General features: G+C 40.4%; 1 protein-coding gene and 1 long non-coding RNA gene across 2 annotated transcripts in view; one reads left to right on the forward strand and one right to left on the reverse strand.

The window, feature by feature from the left end:
• Positions 1-371: 371 nt before the first annotated feature.
• LOC135528057 (uncharacterized) lies at positions 372-3,217 on the reverse strand. The gene is made up of 3 exons (XR_010453503.1): positions 3,147-3,217; positions 2,549-2,801; positions 372-555 (listed from the first exon to the last, which is right to left on the reverse strand). It is a non-coding gene; the product is annotated as an uncharacterized LOC135528057 (long non-coding RNA).
• Positions 1,561-21,841, forward strand: part of actr8 (actin related protein 8) — a 29,906-nt gene continuing 9,625 nt past the window's right edge. The window contains exons 1-6 of the mRNA XM_064956825.1: positions 1,561-1,850; positions 2,202-2,372; positions 14,479-14,589; positions 15,659-15,763; positions 15,925-16,098; positions 20,845-20,938. Coding sequence (XP_064812897.1) covers positions 1,707-1,850; positions 2,202-2,372; positions 14,479-14,589; positions 15,659-15,763; positions 15,925-16,098; positions 20,845-20,938 — 799 coding nt within the window. The 5' untranslated portion in view covers positions 1,561-1,706. The remainder of the gene's footprint in view (positions 1,851-2,201; positions 2,373-14,478; positions 14,590-15,658; positions 15,764-15,924; positions 16,099-20,844; positions 20,939-21,841) is intronic.

Below are 21,841 nucleotides of genomic sequence, written 5' to 3' on the forward strand. Positions count from 1 at the left end.
TTTTTCATGACTGTGGCATACCAATTACTCTGAACATTTAACCATCACATGTGATATTGTAACCCGGGAACCTGTGACAGAGACATTGTCTAAAGCTTACACATTCATTCTTGTCCTACAATATTACTGATGTTTAAGAAACAGGTTATAATTAGGTTTCTAGGTTTCCTTGAATATGGTTTCCAACATAAGATTGCCAGAACTTTACTGAAGAGCAAGTGCATTACTGTATTGTAATTATTTTTACAGAATACATTATTCACCTTTGACTAGTGGCTGCAAACAAAGTAGCACTGGTGATTATGACTGAACAGTTTTAGCAGTATAGCAACAGCTTCAGTACACTTAGTTTCATTGAATTGGTTCAGGGTAGTACTGCATCAGTGAGAATGCAATGAAATCAATAGGGTTCCATTATTGGATATTTATTACACCGAGAAAACAGAAATACAGAAGCACATGAGGGGTTTGAATGGAGGGGTTGGAGTGGAGGCTTAGAAGTTGTAGTTTCAAGTCCTGTAGGATGGCTGTGGTAGGTAGGAAGGTTTGTGTTTCCTGGAAGGGAGAAAAGTGCATATTAGGATATACATAATATAAAAATTACATGAATTATACAGTTGTGGCAAATATAGTGATTCATGTGTGGGGAGAGTGTCAGAACTGAGCCCAACTGTAAAATAGTGGACCCAAAGTGGGAATGAAGAGGATCGTAAATTGTAGTGAACAAATCCCTCTCTGGACGACCAACCAACGACATTGAGCCCAATGTTCAATGAAAAAAGCATTGCATTGTATTTGCACAGTCTGAAGTATTTACAGTTTATTCTAGGTTTGATAGTCTGGACTTTAATACTGAGAAGGAAGAGCTGCTGTGTGAACTCATCATTAGCACAAGATGAAAATAGATGTAATAGAAGAAGTATTGTTGCATTAAAGAAGTTACTAAATACATTTTTTTTTACTTAGATACAAATAAAAATATATATTTATTTAACAATTTAATTCCGTTTTTTGCCGATGTTTACTGACACTGTCATATTCAACTGGTGTTGTGCATTTGTAAATTCATCAGTTATCTGACACTCTCAGAGAAGAATGCTCTGAAATCAGAGTAGATAGACAAACGCAGCCTAAATATTTAGATTTGTAGCGAATTTTAAAATAATTCACTGTGGGGATTGAACTTGATCATAATAAACTAATTGTGTTAATTTACATAGCTTTCTAGGGCAGACCGCAGTGCTTTTGACACTGGTAGCCTGCTGCGCACGAGCAGAACTCGTGACTTCATGCTCCAGACCTGACACCGGCGGCCTGGAACTAATAGGCAAATATCCACACTTGTAAACCATTTAGAATATTATATATAGATAAATATATATATATAAAATCCCACTTCTGACACCAGTGTAATGAAAGAGGCAGGGAGCAGGTCTCGAACCCTCGACGTTCTAGCCCGAAGTCCAGCGCGCTATTGGCTCTGCGCTTATAAACCCAGGGTCATTACACTACATTGCTTCTTTCTTTGGTGTGCTAAGTGTAGATATTGGACGATATTTTTCCTGTTACGTTTTATGGTCGGCCACCCAATTAAAATCATGGGAATAGTCATGGTTGTCCAGCAAACTGATGTTATGTTAGTAGCTACTAATGTAGAAACTGTGATACAGATTTGGTTTTAGCTTTATTGCCCACGACACTCCACAATGACACAAGCGGAGAGAGAGCAAGAAAACGGCAAAGAGAAAGAAAAGGAAAAGGAGCGAGAGAAGGAGAAAGAGAAAGAAAAGGAACAGCGTGGTATCAAAAGACCAATCGCACCACCGGTTATCCCAGAGCCTCTTCAAGAAGTAAGTTACAAAGCAGCGTTAAAAGGGCCAAGGATTGATATGAGATTCAAATACGAACATATTAAATAATATGAGAATAATGTTTAGTTTGCACAAAGACTGCTATCTATGGCAGCTGCACATGGGCTAATGTTAGCTAGCTAGCAGCTTGCCGACTCAACGATTTACGAAGGCGCTACTAGCTGGCTGACTGGAACTCCCACGTCACATTTTTTAAATAAAAAACTGAACTCAGAACCCAAAGCCCACAATTACACACTACAATGTCAAGGTTACGCTGTCTTGTAGTCCCCGTACTGTTTGCTTCCTTGTTTATGAATACATATTGTGACCTTACATCTCCATTCACAGCAAATTCAGAGCAACTTTATCGTTGTGTTACACCCTGGATCGAAAACGTTGAGAATTGGTAGAGCAACCGACACGCTTCCTGCGACTGTCCCGCACGTCATAGCCCGCAGACATAAACAAACGTGCCAGCCCCGATATGAGGATGGATGGCTGGTGAGAGAAGGCCTAAATGTGAGTCAAAAATGACCAACATATATGGGGTCAATTTCACGCCATATGTATTGAATTTAAAATAAAATAAATAGTGAACATGAAAAATAATGTTGTGAATGTTAACATATTGTAGCGACCTGCACAGACAGCTGTGTGTTATGTGTTAGGCTATGAGTTGGTTGTGTTGTACTTACCAGTACCCAGTGTTCGCAGGGTCCCACATGCCAATCAACCTGCTATCTGTCAATCACGGGAATGCCTGGAATGTTCTGATGCCGGGCTTCCTGGTGGTTGGCAGAGTTACGTGGAGGGGGATGGGGCATTGGAAGTTAAGACCAGGTTTAGCTATTGTTCTTCCTCTTAAGTCTGTTCTTCACAGGAGAAGCTCATGGTTGGTTTGTAGGGTATCTTTCATTTATTTGGCGTGGGCTACGGCCAAACAGTAGCCTGTGTAAAGTTGGGTCAATAAACCGTCAATAAACCGTCAATTCGTTGAACTCAATCCTCTGTCTGGACAATTGTTCCTTTTATGATCTAGTCTGGTCATTACAATATTTAAGGACAGGTGAAATGGATGTTGAAATCAAAATCAAACAATCGAAAGCAAAATTTATAGAATTGTAAACAAAATACATCAAAACCTTAACTTCATCATTTAAAAGCAAGAGCAAAACTGAAAATTATTAAAGGAAAATATTTGAAAACGAATGCAAAAATCGTTTTCGGTTAAACTTTCCCAGCAACCAATCCTATTGAATACATTTAGCCTATGCTCTTGCCTGCATGTACTACCTTTTGGTTACGCTACTCGTGTATCTTTGCTTTCGATGTCTGTTGCTTTGCTGTCACTGCCAGTCTTTTCGATTGCGAGTTTTGGCATTATTTTTCCGTGAAGGGTGGGGTATAGAGGGAGGAGGAGACAATGAGTTTCCATTGGTCCGCTAGTTTTGGAGTGACGGTTCATCTTAACCCAATCAATGATTTGATGTGTCACTGGCTCTGACCTTTCTAACTACTTAGGTAAACGTATGGATTAACTGTTGCACAACGTTCAGAGCAGGTGTTGGTAACTGGTTCGCCATGTTCAGAACATGCGGGCACGTGTCTTTCTTATCCCCAGCGCAGTTCAGCCAAAACCACGACCCGTTATTCAGAGAGACGTTCTACAAGGCTTTGAGCGCTCACCAAGTCCGGAAGTGAATATCACGTAGCACGAAATTTCAGTCACTGATTAATAACGTTTGCCCTTGTATTTCAACATTGAAAAATATAATAACATAATGTCCCCAAAGCTCAAAGACAGATTCAATGGCTGTAGCATAGCGTATTCGACTGAATGATTAGCTAATAAATAGCGAAATTATGAAAAATAAGTATATGCTTTTACCTGATAGACTACTTATGTTAATATAACAACTTCATAAACCGACCTAGTAACGTTAAGTCGCCTAGGTAAACTTAGTTGACCTTCAATTGAGGTAATTCAGCAGAGTTCTGAGACACTTTTACAAGTCATTGTAACTCTGAAAATCTATAAATTGGCAAATGTTACCAAACATGATGATAATAGTAGGCCTGCTTTACTGTATGAAGCTAATTGTTAAATTACACTTTCCATCTCTGCGCTGATCTCCTGTGAGTGAGACAATGCTAGCTAGCCAATGGGAGCAAAGTAGAACGCCCCTCTGAATAACGGGGCGTGTTTTTGGCTTAACTGCGTTGGGAAAAAGATGCTGCGGGAAGATTTGGCGCGTAGTGTTGACGTCAGACCGTCTACTTCGACAGGTTTTTTTATTATTATTATTATTATTTTTTTCTTCTTTCTATTGCCAAGATGGCGGCTTGAACAGATGCTTTTTTACCGAGCTCCGTACCAAACTTCAGAAAGATTGTGAAAAAAACAAAACAAGTTTACAGTCATTACTATTTTTATTTGTTCAAGATATAAGACCTTTCCTGTGACTGGAATGATAATTGGATCATTTATTTTGGCATGTCCATGCAAAGTCGTGACAAAAAAAGAAAGGAAGAAGTTAGCCGTTCTATTGCTAATCAACAAGAGAGAAACGTGCTTATAGACAACTGCCATAACTATGCTTGGCCTATGGATAATATCATGCTTTCGAATGCTGTTGAAGATGACGTATTCCCCTCTTTACCGGTTACTCCGTGCAAACCTCCACCCTCCAAAAAACCCAACATGAACTCTGACATCGTGTCTGGTAGGCGTGAAAACCATGGTTATCGAAGGCTTGAAAAAGACTGGAGTTTGCATGTGGTGAAATCAATGATGTGAAAACGAGAGTGGCAAAAGTTGAAAACATGTGGAAAGGGTGGAAAAGAATAACAATGTCTAGAATAGACGTCTCACTGATCTGGAACAATACACAAGAAAATGGAACCTGAGACTACGGCTTGCCAGAGGTGGAGAATGAAGATGTGCAAGGAGAGGCTATCCGTATCTGCCAAGACGTTTTGCCTGCAGAGAAGAACAAAGTTGGTGATACCATCGACGTTGTGCAGCGCCTCGGCAAGAAGCAACAGCAAAACGATTCAAGACCTAGGGCTATCATCATCCTATTCACTACCAGATTCCACAGGGATGCTGTCTGGAAAGCTGCTAGGAAGAACGCCTTCCTTCAGAGCCATGCGTTTCACCGAGCATCTCAGCCCGGAAGACATAAAAAAGAAGAAACAAGCTGTGGCCAACGATCAAGATTGCACAAAATGAGGGGAAGGCTGCCAACTTCGTCTGAGGACGAGGCTTCATCAACGGTTCAGAAATCCATATTCCTCCCTAAAATCTCACCAGAAGGAACAGGTTGATGGTTTCAGCCATGGTATTCTCATTTTCCTTATGTTGTTTACCTAACAAGCATCAGGTGACTATTTTTCAGGAAAACTCAGGTACTTCAATTTATTAGTTTGGTCTTGTATGACGAGAAGGCCTATTTTGTTTACAAACTTACGAAGAAGACTGAAAGCTGTATTTATTTATTATATATACAGTAACTAAGATACTGTGTTAAATGGCATACAGGTCTGCTCTGACTTTACACGGTTATTGTTCTATTTAGTTATTAATACTTATTTCCAAAAAAGGTCTTAGGAACGTTTATATGTAAAACATTTTGTTATTCAATTATTTTATGATCAGTTTTCATATGTACTTAAAATAGTAGGTACCCTTTTATTTAAATTAGTATTTGTTGTTTTATTTCTCAGAATAGTTCCTGATTAAACTAAAGAGGGTTTTTAGTCTCTCTTACTACAAGAACCCTTGGTTTGGTCTTGAACATAATTTCCAGTTGAGTTGAATTTCAACGCCAGATAACGTCTAGCTCAAAGGTTATGGAATAAGCTATTTTCACTTTAAATTGACTTAAATGGTGCAGATCTCGGTTCCTTATCGTTTACGTTCACTGCTCCTACATCTTTGACTCATCCTACTACAGTTTATACTTTTATATAATCTTTGTTGTTTTGTCTTTGTCTATAGTATCTCTTAATGCTAGGGGGTTACGAAACAATGTGAAGCACAAGGCCTTATTTTTATTTACTAAACAATTTCGAACAGATTTGAGCTTTTTTCAAGTGTCCCACTCAATTTTGGCTGATGCCAATTTCTGGAGGTCACAGTGGGGCAACGATATTTGGCTCTCCCATGGATCTGAACGCTCCGCCGGTGTCACTACAATGAAAAATACCTTTGGTGGTAATATTCTACACTCGGAATGTGACCTCTTTGGTCACTTTATTTGTCTTGTGATCAGTTACAATGACATTACGCTCATTACTGTACACTTCTACGGGTACAACACCAAACATGAGAATGATGAGTTGCTTGAATCTAGAGAAACATATACTTCATTGGTTATCTAAATGTCCCAATTCGTTATTATTGATAGGAGGGGACTTTAACATTACAATAGATCATTCAACTGATAGATGGCCCCCCAGGTAGGCCAACCAATCAGAATTTGGGTTTAATACTTTTTATGGAAAAGTTTGATCTTACTGATATATGGAGAGAGAGGTTTCCGGCCGAAAGATCATTCACTTGGAGTAACAAAACAGGTTCCAGACAATCCAGAATAGATTTTTGGCTTATATCCAAATGTATTGATAGTGAGTGTGTTACTACAAATATTTGTACCACTCCCCTCACAGACCATAGGGTCATTTACATTGATATCAAAGTATTTACCCCTGATACGAACCTTGGTAGAGCATCCTACTGGAAGCTAAATAGCTCATTATTAAATAATGATATAGTTCAATTTGAGGTTAAAGATCTGCTCTCACACTTTTGGGAAAGGGCTTGTGAAGAAAAATCTTTAAATTTGAGGTGTCCAAATACCTTAGAAAATATGGTAGTAATGTTGCTAAGACCAGAAGAGCTGAGGAGGAAAAGGTGATCATTAAGATAACTTCCCTTTCTCAGAGGTCCCCAGCTAACCTCTTGGGGGAGGAGAAGATGGAACTAATTGAGTTACAAAATAAACTGAATAATATACACTGCTTAAAAAAATAAAGGGAACACTAAAATAATCCATGAGGGATCTCCTCCCAGACCTGGACTAAAGCCACCCCAAAAAATTCTGAGATTTCCATACCCAACTATAACATCTTCCGTCAAGATAGAACTGCCAAAGGGGGAGGAGTTAGCCTGCAAAGTAATGTCATACTTTCCAGGTCCATACCCAAACAGTTCGAACTACTAATTTTGAAAATTACTCTCTCCAGAAATAAGTCTCTCACTGTTGCCGCCTGCTACCGACCCCCCTCAGCTCCCAGCTGTGCCCTGGACACCATTTGTGAATTGATCGCCCCCCATCTAGCTTCAGAGTTTGTTCTGTTAGGTGACCTAAACTGGGATATGCTTAACACCCCGGCAGTCCTACAATCTAAGCTAGATGCCCTCAATCTCACACAAATCATCAAGGAACCCACCAGGTACAACCCTAACTCTGTAAACAAGGGCACCCTCATAGACGTCATCCTGACCAACTGGCCCTCCAAATACACCTCCGCTGTCTTCAACCAGGATGTCAGCGATCACTGCCTCATTGCCTGTATCCGCTACGGAGCCGCAGTCAAACGACCACCCCTCATCACTGTCAAACGCTCCCTAAAACACTTCTGTGAGCAGGCCTTTCTAATCAACCTGGCCCGGCTATCCTGGAAGGACATTGACCTCATCCCGTCAGTTGAGGATGCCTGGTCATTCTTTAAAAGTAACTTCCTCACCATTTTAGATAAGCATGCTCCGTTCAAAAAAATGCAGAACTAAGAACAGATACAGCCCTTGGTTCACTCCAGACCTGACTGCCCTTGACCAGCACAAAAACATCCTGTGGCGGACTGCAATAGCATCGAATAGTCCCCGCGATATGCAACTGTTCAGGGAAGTCAGGAACCAATACACGCAGTCAGTCAGGAAAGCTAAGGCCAGCTTCTTCAGGCAGAAGTTTGCATCCTGTAGCTCCAACTCCAAAAAGTTCTGGGACACTGTGAAGTCCATGGAGAACAAGAGCACCTCCTCCCAGCTGCCCACTGCACTGAAGCTAGGTAACACGTTCACCACCGATAAATCCATGATCATCGAAAACTTCAAGCATTTCTCAACGGCTGGCCATGCCTTCCGCCTGGCTACTCCAACCTCGGCCAACAGCCCCCCCCCCGCAGCTCCTCGCCCAAGCCTCTCCAGGTTCTCCTTTACCCAAATCCAGATAGCAGATGTTCTGAAAGAGCTGCAAAACCTGGACCCGTACAAATCAGCTGGGCTTGACAATCTGGACCCTCTATTTCTGAAACTATCCGCCGCCATTGTCGCAACCCCTATTACCAGCCTGTTCAACCTCTTTCATATCGTCTGAGATCCCCAAGGATTGGAAAGCTGCCGCAGTCATCCCCCTCTTCAAAGGGGGAGACACCCTGGACCCAAACTGTTACAGACCTATATCCATCCTGCCCTGCCTATCTAAGGTCTTCGAAAGCCAAGTCAACAAACAGGTCACTGACCATCTCGAATCCCACCGTACCTTCTCCGCTGTGCAATCTGGTTTCCAAGCCGGTCACGGGTGCACCTCAGCTACACTCAAGGTACTAAACGATATCATAACCGGCATCGATAAAAGACAGTACTGTGCAGCCGTCTTCATCGACCTTGCCAAGGCTTTCGACTCTGTCAATCACCATATTCTTATCGGCAGACTCAGTAGCCTCGGTTTTTCGGATGACTGCCTTGCCTGGTTCACCAATTACTTTGCAGACAGAGTTCAGTGTGTCAAATCGGAGGGCATGCTGTCCGGTCCTCTGGCAGTCTCTATGGGGGTGCCACAGGGTTCAATTCTCGGGCCGACTCTTTTCTCTGTATATATCAATGATGTTGCTCTTGCTGCGGGCGATTCCCTGATCCACCTCTACGCAGATGACACCATTCTATATACTTCCGGCCCGTCCCTGGACACTGTGCTATCTAACCTCCAATTGAGCTTCAATGCCATACAACACTCCTTCCGTGGCCTCCAACTGCTCTTAAACGCTAGTAAAACCAAATGCATGCTTTTCAAGCGATCGCTGCCTGCACCCGCATGCCCGACTAGCATCACCACCCTGGATGGTTCCGACCTTGAATATGTGGACATCTATAAGTACCTAGGTGTCTGGCTAGACTGTAAACTCTCCTTCCAGACTCATATCAAACATCTCCAATGGAAAATCAAATCAAGAGTCTGCTTTCTATTCCGCAACAAAGCCTCCTTCACTCACGCCGCCAAACTTACCCTAGTAAAACTGACTATCCTACCGATCCTCGACTTCGGCGATGTCATCTACAAAATTGCTTCCAACACTCTACTCAGCAAACTGGATGCAGTTTATCACAGTGCCATCCGTTTTGTCACTAAAGCACCTTATACCACCCACCACTGCGACTTGTATGCTCTAGTCGGCTGGCCCTCGCTACATATTCGTTGCCAGACCCACTGGCTCCAGGTCATCTACAAGTCCATGCTAGGTAAAGCTCCGCCTTATCTCAGTTCACTGGTCACGATGGCAACACCCATCCGTAGCACGCGCTCCAGCAGGTGTATCTCACTGATCATCCCTAAAGCCAACACCTCATTTGGCTGCCTTTCGTTCCAATACTCTGCTGCCTGTGACTGGAACAAATTGCAAAAATCCCTGAAGTTGGAGACTTTTATCTCCCTCACCAACTTCAAACATCTGCTATCTGAGCAGCTAACCGATCGCTGCAGCTGTACATAGTCTATTGGTAAATAGCCCACCCATTTTCACCTACCTCATCCCCATACTGTTTTTATTTATTTACTTTTCTGCTCTTTTGCACACCAATATCTCTACCTGTACATGACCATCTGATCATTTATCACCCGTGTTAATCTGCAAAATTGTAATTATTCGCCTACCTCCTCATGCCTTTTGCACACAATGTATATAGACTCTCTTTTTTTCTACTGTGTTATTGACTTGTTAATTGTTTACTCCATGTGTAACTATGTGTTGTCTGTTCACACTGCTGTGCTTTATCTTGGCCAGGTCGCAGTTGCAAATGAGAACTTGTTCTCAACTAGCCTACCTGGTTAAATGAAGGTGAAATAAAAAAATAAAAACTAGTCTGGACGGTTCTGACCTAGAATATGTGGACAACTGCAAATACCTAGGTGTCTGGTTAGACTGTAAACTCATGAACTCTGTAAACATGATGTCCCAGATGTGCTCAATTGGATTCAGGTCTGGGGAACGGGCGGGCCAGTCCATAGCATCAATGCCTTCCTCTTGCAGGAACTGCTGACACACATGAGGTCTAGCATTAGGAGGAACCCAGGGCCAACCGCACCAGCATATGGTCTCACAAGGGGTCTGAGGATCTCATCTCGGTACCTAATGGCAGTCAGGCTACCTCTGGCGAGCACATGGAGGACTGTGCGGCCTCCCCAAAGAAATGCCACCCCACACCATGACTGACCCACCGCCAAACCGGTCATGCTGGAGGATGTTGCAGGCAGCAGAACGTTCTCCATGGCGTCTCCAGACTCTGTCACGTCTGTCACATGCTCAGTGTGAACCTGATTTCATCTGTGAAGAGCAGAGGGCGCCAGTGGTGAATTTGCCAATCTTGGTGTTCTCTGGGAAATTTGTGGCCTGCTGGAGGTAATTTTGCAGGGCTCTGGCAGTGCTCCTCCTGCTCCTCCTTGCACAAAGGCGGAGGTAGCGGTCCTGCTGCTGGGTTGTTGCCCTCCTGCGGCCTCCTCCACGTCTTCTGATGTACTGGCCTGTTTCCTGGTAGCGCCTCCATGCTCTGGACACTACGCTGACGGACACAGCAAACCTTCTTGCCACAACTTGCATTGATGTGCCATCCTGGATGAGCTGCACTACCTGAGCCATTTGTGTGGGTTGTAGACTCCGTCTCATGCTACCACTAGAGTGAAAGCACCGCCAGCATTCAAAAGTGACTAAAACATCAGCCAGGAAGCATAGGAATTGAGAAGTGGTCTGTGGTCACCACCTGCAGAACCACTCCTTTATTGGGGGTGTCTTGCTAATTGCCTATAATTTCCACCTGTTGTCTATTCCATTTGCACAACAGCATGTGAAATGTATTGTCAATCAGTGTTGCTTCCTACTGCTTCCTATTGTGTTGTTTAAGTGTTCCCTGTATTTTTTAAGCAGTGTATATAAATTAAAAGCAGAAGGAGCCTTTATTAGATCTAGGAAAAAATGGATTGAGGAGGGAGAACAGAATTCATCCTATTTCTTTAGACTTGAGAAATTTCACTCTAAAAATAACACTATCCATAAGTTAAACATTGATGGTGTTGTTGCAGATGACCAAAAATTAATCGCTAAATACTGTAGCAATTTTTATAGAAAATTGTATAGCGCTACGTACTGCCAGGAATCCACAGATATGTTTTTTAACTCACTGAATAATGTTCACTCTATCAGTGATATAGAATCTAAACAGTGTGATGAACTCATCAATGTTGAAGAGATTATCGAGTCTATCAAACATCTAAAGAACAATAAATCACCAGGTGTTGATGGAATTACATCAGAATTTTACAAATTATTTGATGAACAAGTAGCTCCCTTCCTATTTGAAGTCTTTTTAGAGAGTATTAAAAACAATGTTCTCCCTCCTACAATGAGTCAGGGGTTAATAACACTGATACCTAAGCCTAAAAAAAATAAGTGCTGCTCATTGATAACTGGCATCCAATTTGTCTTCTTAAATAATGACTATAAGATATTAGCCTCACTACTTGCAAAAATAATGAAAGAAGTCCTGGATGCAATCATTGATGAAACAGTCTGGCTTCATGAGGAACAGACATATGTCTAACAATGTCAGACTAGTATTAGACATACTTGACTCCTCAGACCTAATAACTGAGGAGAGCTTCATATTATTTTTAGGTTTTTATAAAGCATTTGACACAGTAGAGCATCAGTTTCTCTTCCACTCCCTTGAGAGACTTGGCTTTGAGGATTTTTTCTGTAAGGCTATTAAGACTCTATGGAAATGGTAACAGCTCTATCAAATTGAAATATGGCACCTCGCTTAGATTTGAGTTAGGACAACCTTGCCTCATTCCTCTATCTCTCCGTACCTGTTTTTATTAATCACCCAACTTCTTGCAAATTCTTTAAATAATAGTCGTGTACAAGGTATTTCCATAGCTGGTAAAGAAATTATTATAAGCCAGCTGGCTGACGATACTACACTTTTTCTGAAAGACGCTAACCAAATTCCCATATCGATCAATGTGATACAATCCTTTTCCAAAGCATCTGGTCTATATCTTAACATTAATAAATGTGAACTCATAGCTGTCAAAGATTGTGTGACACCTTTATATTATGGTATTGCAGTAAAAGAAGAATTTACATATTTAGGCATAACCATTACTAAGGATCAGAAGTCTAGAGGCTTACTAAATTTTAACCCTCTTATTAAAAAAACCCAGAAGAAACTAAATCAATGTCTACAGAGGGACTTATCTTTAAAAGGTAGAGTCCTAATAACCTAGGCTGAAGGTATCTCTAGACTAACATATGGTCCTCTATCTTTATCTTGACAGTAAAATAAGCAAGGAGATAGACCAGATGCTTTTCAACTTTCTTTGGAGTAACCGTACCCATTACATGAGGAAAACTGTTGTAATGAACACTGAGAATGGTGGACTGAATTTTCTGGACTTTACTACTTTAAATAATACTTTTAAGATCAATTGGATAAAACAATTCCTAAGAAGACCCACTTCTATCTGGAACTTTATTCCTCATCATGTCTTCTCTACTTTTGGTGGCCTTAACTTCATGTTGTTTTGCACTTATAATATTGACAAAGTTCCAGTGAAACTTTCTGCTTTTCATCGGCAGGTTTTCTTGTCATGGTCCTTAATTTATAAACACATTTTTTTCTCCACACAGATATTATATATGAAATAATCGGGTTATATTGTATAAAAATACCTCTTTGTTTTTAGAATATTGGTTCCGAAATAATATCCTATTGGTGAGCCAACTGGTAAATGCAGAAGGTCTTTTACTCAGTTATAAGGAATTCTTATCACTTTACAAGGTCCCTGTAACACCTAAAGATTTTGCAATTGTTTTAGATACCATTCCCTCAGGTGTTGCTCTGTTATTCAGGAACGTGTCAAGACCTGACCCTCAGAGCCTACCTTCTATTGACCCTGTTGACTCATCAGTAGGAAAGATTTGTTTCTCTTTTGGTTCATTCAACAACAGAGCGATACAACATCCTGCTGAAACAAGGATCGTATCTATACCTTATGCCTTATTGGAATGGATTTATTGATAATATCTGTTGGAGAAAAGTGTGGATGTTGCCACACACATACCTACTTGTTAACAAAATTAAGGAAGTTTCCTTTAAAATTATTCATAAATATTATCCTGCCAACCACAATATGAAGAAGTTTAAGGAAAACATCAACTCAAATTGCTCCTTTTGTAATGACCACCCAGAAACAGTGTTGCATCTTTTTTTGTCATTGTATGCATGTAAGAAAACTGTGGCAAGACATCAGTAGGTTTATAATTGAACACATTTATGAAGATTTTACACTATTGTGGAGAGATGTACTGTTTGGATTCTTTACATACAATAGAAATAAGTTGAAACATTTTTGTAATTCATTTCATTATTCTTTTGGACAAATTTCATATACACAAATGTAAATTTACAAACAGAAAACCACATTTTCATACCCTACAAAAATAAATTGAACTGTATTTTAAGACTGTTAAATGCTCTACTAACAAAAAAGCTGTTAGAATTGTAAGTATATGCATGTCCCTTAAGGTCCTTGTGTAATGTGATATTGTACCCCCTAGCTTGATTGTCCATTGTTTGTAATCTATGTATGCTTGTGTTCCCTCATGTGCTTTATGTATTGATTTGTTGTTAATAAAAACTTAAAAAAAAAATATATATATATATATATATATATTCTATTGCCTTATAATATTCATTGATTGGATTAAGACAAACTGTCACTCCAAAACTAGCGGACCAATGGAGACTCATTGTCTACTCCTCCCTCTATACCCCGCCCTTCACGTAAAAATAATGCCAAAACTCGCAATCGAAAAGACTGGCAGTGACAGCAAAGCAACAGACATCGAAAGCAAAGATACGAGTAGCGTAACGAAAAGGCAGTACATGCAGGCAAGAGCGTAGGCAAAATGTATTCAATAGGATTGGTTGCTGGGAAAGTTTAACCGAAAACAATTTTTACAATCGTTTTCAAATATTTAAAAAAATCATTTGTCATAGTTTTGCTCTCGCTTTAAAATTATTTGCTTACAAGTTTTTGGGTTTTGCTTTTGATGTCTTATTTTTTGTTTACAATTCTATACATTTTTCTTTCAAATGTTTTGATTTCAACATCATTATCTCACCCGTCCTAAAAAAATATGTTCACATTCTCAACTTTATTTTTCATGTTCACAATTTATTTGATTTTGAATTCAATACATATGGTGTGAAATTGACCCCCTACCAACACACATATACGCACTGTCACCCTTATAATTCTCCAATGTGTACTCTCTCTCAACAAAGAAACCAGAGAGTAATGAACAGAGGCAGAATGGTCTCAAAATGGTTGACCAGGCGATCTGGTCAAAGAAGATGTCCAATGGCGTACGGAGGACGCCAGTGTCTGCTGAACAGGTGTGTGTAGTTGTATGTGCAGGGCTCTACGTATCTTTACCTATGTAGCCGGTGTGTATGTCTGCTCTGCAGCACAATCAGGTGACCACATGTCTCTGATTGTGCGGGACAGTCCCAGATTTTGTTCTACAAACAATCATGTCCTGCATTTTATCAACAAATTCAAACACCACTAATTTACAAAAAAATATGTAGATTTGTTCTGTATTTCAGTCTGACATTACAACCTGTCTCTTATAGTCACTGCGCTGTTTCTGCGTCACCAAATTTCATGGCAAAAAAGTAGGATAAGTGTGCTTCAATTAGCTTGTTCGGTGTAGTGCTGCCAGAACGTTGCTCCGACACTTTTCACAATGGTTCTCGTTTAGTGAAGTTAGACCAAAAGCTAAATCAATGCCTTGCAATTTCACATACAGATTAATTAATGTTCTACATAACCCCAAAAATTAGCATAGTGAAACATTGTTACACCAAAACACCACTGTAGTCATTTATTTTTAGGATGGTTAGCAGAATATTCACATTGTTTTTCTTATGCGGTCAAAACTCAACAGTGCGCGGCACTAGGCAGAATTTGCTTGGATTGAAAAAAAAATACAGGAAGGTAGAGTAGTTTAACACCATATGCTCTAATTTACAACAAAAAAAGTAATGGTAGAAGCTCAATGCATATTCCCAATAAACTGACTGAGATCAAATGTTTGGCATGCAGATGCAGGTTGAATGTTTCACAGGTAAAACCTGAAGAATTATCATCATTCACGATTGACTGTAGTGATGGCCTATTTTGAAAGTATGTATGCCTAACTGGGTATTAAAAATATAACATTTCTTTGAGACTGTGTGGGCAAAAAATGCAATTGGAGGATGTATATTCTGTAATGATATTCAATAAGCAACATATGTCGGTACAAACTTTGAGCATTTATGACATTTTGTATTCATGTAGGCTATACTGTCCTGCCAAAATCATCCTGTTGTCTCGCATTTGGGTATTTTAAATGTGGTCACCCTATCGGCAGCTCATGAACGACGGATTGATAGTCTGTTTGGGTGTGTTGTCTTGCAGGCCAGGTCTTATAACAGACTGATTCGACCAGCAGGTCTGGACACTAGCTCCAGGATGAAGTGGACCACCACAGCACACCATCCAGAGCACCTGGTGGGAGAGGAGGTGAGGGAGTACAGCACATCTGGACACAATACATGCATGTTAAAGAGCAGGTTACTTTCAGAAATTGTTTTTAGTATATAAGTCCTTTGTCGATTTTGTCAATCATTGATTTCTCTCTCCTCTCTCGCTTTGTTTTCTCTCCCCTCTGTTACTTCTGGCAGGCATTGTATGTAAACCCCACTGACTGTTACAACGTGCACTGGCCCATCAGCAGGGGGCAGCTCAACGTGCACGGCGGTGCAGGGGGTTCTCTGACTGCTGTCCTGGCCGATCTGGAGGCCATCTGGAGCTACGTCATCCAGAAACAACTGGAAATCCCCCTAAAAGACCTCAAGGTACAGGACAGACAATTGGCTCACTTCACACTACAGTGCCTGAATATTACCAGTTAAAAGTTTGGACACACCTACTCATTGAAGGACTTTTCTTTATTTTGATTTTCTACATGTAGAATAATAGTGACAACATCAAAACTATGAAATAACACATATGGAATCATGTAGTAACACCATAAACGTGTTACACAAATCAAAGATTCTTCAAAGTAGCCACCCTTTGCCTTGCTGACAGCTTTGCACACTCTTGGCATTCTCTCAACCAGCTTCACCTGGAATGATATTCCAACAGTCTTAAAGGAGTTCCAATATATGCCAAGCACTTGTTGGCTACTTTTCCTTCACTCTGTGGTCCAACTCATCCCAAACCATCTCAATTGGGTTGAGGTCGGGTGATTGTGGAGGCCAGGTCATCTGACTTAACCCATCACTCTCCTTCATGGTCAAATAGCCCTTACACAGCCCGGAGGTGTGTTGGGTCATTTTCCTGTTGTAAAATAAATGATTGTGCCACTAAGCGCAAACCAGATGGATGGCGTATCACTGCAGAATGCTGTGGTAGCCATGTTGGTTAAGTCTGCCATGAATTCTAAATAAATCACTGACAGTGTCACCAGCAAAGCACCATCACACCACCTCCATTTTTCATGTTGGGAACGACAAATGCAGAGATCATCCGTTCCCCTACTCTGCGTCTCACAAAGACACGCGCCGCTCGGAACCAAAAATCTCAAATTTGGTTTCATCAGACCAAAGGACAGATTTCCACCAATCTGATGTCCATTGCTCGTGTTTCTGGCACAAGCAAGTCTTCTTATTATTGGTGTCCTTTAGTTGTGGTTTCTTTGCCATAATTTGACCAGGAAGGCCTGATTCACGCAGTGTTCTCTGAACAGTTGATGTTGGGATGTCTGTTACTTGAACTCTGTGAAGCATTTATTTGGGCTGCACTCTGAGACTGGTAACTCTAATGAACTTATCCTCTGCAGCAGAGGTAACTCTGGGGCTTCCTTTCCTATGGCGGCCCTCATTTGAAATAAAAATAAAAACTTTATTTAACCAGGAAGGGCTGATCATCCTGGCCAAGATAGGCAGCACTAAGTCATTACACAATTTCAGACAGACAACAAGAAAAACTACAGGTAATCTAGTAAAATACCATATCATTCACAAGAGTATAACAAAATCATAATACAGCAAATTAACAACAATCGCCCTCAATCCTTCATTAATGATTTAAAAACACCAAGTGGGACAAGTTCTTCCAGTTTAAAAGTATTTTGTAAGGTGTTCCAAGCCGTTGGCGCAGAGTACATAAAAGCTCTTTTACCAAATTCAGTTGGGACATTTGGAACAATTAGCAGGATAAAGTCCTGCGAATGAAGAGAGTACCCACCACATTTCTGAACAATAAAAAATCCCAAATATAATGGTAGTAACCCCAAAAGGGCTTTGTAAATAAAAGTATACCAGGGTGAGCCTACAATTGACTAGAGAAGGTCAGCCAACCCTGGTATATAAAGTGCAGTGGTGCGTAAGGATTTTGCAGTTTAAAATAAATCTCAATGCTCCATGGTAAAGGCTGTCAGTAGATCTCAAACTCTGAGCGGAAGCATTCATATATAACATATGGCCATAGTTCAGTATAGGCATAAATGTAGCTGATAATAGCCTCCTTCTGGCTTCAAAAGAAAAATGCCTTATTCCTAAAATAAAATCCCAGCTTCAGTTATTTTTTTTTTGTAAGTTGTTGAATATGCAATTTAAAAGAAGCCTTCATCAATTAAAATTCCAAGATAAAATTCCAATCTCATTGCATGAGCAGGTAGTAATAGTTGAAAGATTCAGAGGTCTATTTCTTGCTTTAGAAAACTCCATTAGTTTTGTCAGTATTGAGGATAAGCTTCAATTGAAAAGTATAAAAAGCAGTTTGCAACTTCTGGAAATCTTTTGTGAAAGACGAAGCACAACAAATTACAGTATCATCAGCATAATGGAGAAGTTGCGCATTTTGCACATATTTGTCTAAATTATTTATATTAATAGTAAATAAGAGGGGACCAAGTACAGAGCCCTGGGGCACACCATTACAGACAGACAGTTTAACAGACATGAGCCCATCAAATTGAGTGCACTGAGTTCTATCATACAGATAGATGGCAAACCATGCAACTGCATGCTCCGAAAGACCGACGCCTGACAATCTCTGCCTCAGTATAGCATGATCAATTGTATCAAAAGCCTTAGAGACCAATAAAAAGTGAAACACAGTGCTGTTTTTTTGTCAAAGGCTTCAGTGATATCATTTAAAACCTTCATGGCTGCTTTAATTGTGCTATGCTTCTCCCTGAAGCCCGATTGGTACATTGATGAAATCGGTAGTATATAAAAACTCTTTTAGCTGTTCACTAACAAGGGTTTCATGTATTTTCACCAGGGGTGACCGCTTTAAGATTGACCTATAATTATTTAAGAGTTGATCTTCTCCTTTTAAAAGTGGTAGGACAAATACTGATTTCTAGCTCTTTGGAATTTCATTACATTCCAAAGTTAAATTGAACAGATATGTAAGTGGTTCAGCTATGAAAGCACCTGCCAGTTTAAATAAATCAGTGATCAAGAAGATCAGGACCTGCAAGCTTTCTCTGATCTATGGATTTCAGGGCTTTTATGTACCACCTGCACTGAGAATGGCAAAAAGCTAAAGGTTTTACCAACTCTCACTGGTTCATCCACACGGGGTTGTACAAAGACCGAGGATACTGAATCAAACAGCCTACCAGATGATACAAAGTGTGCATTGAAACAATTCAGCATTTCAGTTTTGTCAAATACAACAACAGAGTCCTTCAATACACATGACGGTAATTCATTAACATTACCGTTACCAGACATAGACTTAATAGCCTTCTAAAACTTTCTAGGGTCATAGAGGTTATCAGTGGTAGCAGACATAAAATATTCAGACTTGGTCTTGCTGAGAAGAAAATAACACTTGTTTTGTAGCTGCCTAAAAATAAGCCAATCAGCATCAGAACATGATTTTCTTGTTTGGTTCCTATTTGGAAGAAAATATCATGAAATCATTTCCAGGCAGTTTCCACATCAGGAATAATAATATGGCTCCAGTCAAAATAAAACAAATCATGAAAGAAAGCCTGCTTATTAAACTCTTAAAATAAAATTCTCTTACAAATAAAGCGTGGGGTTGTCTTAGGAACTTTAGTATTTCTAAAAGCAACAACAGCGCAATGGTCACTTAAATCATTACAAAAAACACCAACCATAGAATATTTATGTAGAACATTTGTCAATATCAAATCAGAGTAGATTTCTCTGGAGATTTGGGTGGGTGGGTGAGTTAATGAACTGGGTAAGATTCATAGAATTACAAAACATTTTAAAATCATCAGACACCGGCTTTGACCAACACCAGTTGAGATCACCAATCAAGATCATTTCACTGTAAAGAAGTTCAGACATAATGTGCATCAGAGAAGAAAATGCATCAGAGAGCAGAGGGGGCTCTATAACAGCCAATCACAGTTATAGAGAGACCCTTTGAAACCTCAAGATTCAAAGCAAGAAATTCCAACTGTTTACAAATAGTTTCAGACTTTGCCACATTTACAAGGATTTTAGTTTTACGTAAAGCCACACCCCCACCTTTCTTAACTTGATCAGTGCGATACACATTGTAACCATTTCTACAAACATCCTTATCATGAGAGCCAGTTTCATCATAGCGCTTGATGGTTTTTGCGGCTGCGCTTGAAGAAACTTTCAAAGTTATTGACATTTTCCGGATTGACTGACCTTCGTGTCTTAAAGTAATGATGTAATGTTGTTTCTCTTTGCTTATTTGAGAGTTTCTTGCCACAAATAGGGCAATATTCTGTATACCACCCCTACCATGTCACAACAAACCACCCCTACCATGTCACAACCATTCCTCCTTGCAAAACAGCTCGAGCTCAGTGAGGTTGGATGGAGAGCATTTGTGAACAGCAGTTTTCAGTTCTTTCCACAGATTCTCGATTGGATTCAGGTCTGGACTTTGACTTGGCCATTCTAACACCTGGATATGTTTATTTTTGAACCATTCCATTGTAGATTTTGCTTTATGTTTTGGATCATTGTCTTGTTGGAAGACAAATCTCCGTCCCAGTCTCAGGTCTTTTACAGACTCCATCAGGTTTTCTTCCAGAATGGTCCTGTATTTGGCTCCATCCATCTTCCCATCAATTTTAACCATCTTCCCTGTCCCTGCTGAAGAAAAGCAGGCCCAAACCATGATGCTGCCGCCACCATGTTTGACAGTGGGGATGGTGTGGTCAGGGTGATGAGCTGTGTTGCTTTTACGCCAAACATAACGTTTTGCATTGTTGCCAAAAAGTTCAATTTTGGTTTCATCTGACCAGAGCACCTTCTTCCACATGTTTGGTGTGTCTCCCAGTTGGCTTGTGGCAAGAAAGCCATTTCTTAAAGATATCCATAAAAAGTTTTGCTTAAAGTTTGCCACATCTTCCACATGTCTTCACTAATATTCTACAATGTAGAAAATAGTACAAATTAAGAAAAACCCTTGAATGAGTAGGTGTATCCAAACTTTTGACTGGTACTGTATATATATTTTTTTACCTGACTAAACCTAACAAATCATAACATGTAGCAGAGACAATGTTGTGGTCAGTTGTCAGTTTTATTTTGTACTCTGATCTAATCTTTTGTTTGTTGGTTTGGCAGTATTACAGATGTATCCTTTTAGTCCCTGACATCTATAACAGGCATCACATCAAGGAACTGGTCAACATGCTGCTGCTCAACATGGGCTTTTCAGGTACAATACACACTAAATGTTTTTTTGTTGTTGCACTGTCTATGCACACTTACAGGACCCTTCACACATACACTCACTTCATAATTTGCTCACACACATAATATGCACATACATTTATACTGACTTTACACACACCCACTCATACAATCATCATATACACTGCTGTTTATCATATCCTGATGCCTAGTCACCTTTCACTTATACATATGTACTTTTGCGGTTTGTTTTACCCACATACTCATATCCGTAAGTTGACATGTAATATTCGGATCGGATGATACTCGTGATCTGAAAAAAACGAAGTGTTAAGTAGATGTTGGCAATGTACCTCCCTGCACGTTCTCAAATAGCTGTAGATTAGGAGCAGAGAGGTGTGTCTGTGTCCTCAACTTGCAACAGGCAGCCAATGTACCTCCCTGCACGTTCTCAAATAGCTGTAGATTAGGAGCAGAGGTGTGTCTGTGTCCTCAACTTGCAACAGGCAGCCAATGTACCTCCCTGCACGTTCTCAAATAGCTGTAGATTAGGAGCAGAGAGGTGTGTCTGTGTCCTCAACTTGCAACAGGCAGCCAATGTACCTCCCTGCACGTTCTCAAATAGCTGTAGATTAGGAGCAGAGAGGTGTGTCTGTGTCCTCAACTTGCAACAGGCAGCCAATGTACCTCCCTGCACGTTCTCAAATAGCTGTAGATTAGGAGCAGAGAGGTGTGTCTGTGTCCTCAACTTGCAACAGGCAGCCAATGTACCTCCCTGCACGTTCTCAAATAGCTGTAGATTAGGAGCAGAGAGGTGTGTCTGTGTCCTCAACTTGCAACAGGCAGCCAATGTACCTCCCTGCACGTTCTCAAATAGCTGTAGATTAGGAGCAGAGAGGTGTGTCTGTGTCCTCAACTTGCAACAGGC

The sequence above is a fragment of the Oncorhynchus masou genome, chromosome 33, assembly GCF_036934945.1.
Source record: "Oncorhynchus masou masou isolate Uvic2021 chromosome 33, UVic_Omas_1.1, whole genome shotgun sequence".
In the NCBI taxonomy this organism is placed as follows: Eukaryota; Metazoa; Chordata; class Actinopteri; order Salmoniformes; family Salmonidae; genus Oncorhynchus; species Oncorhynchus masou.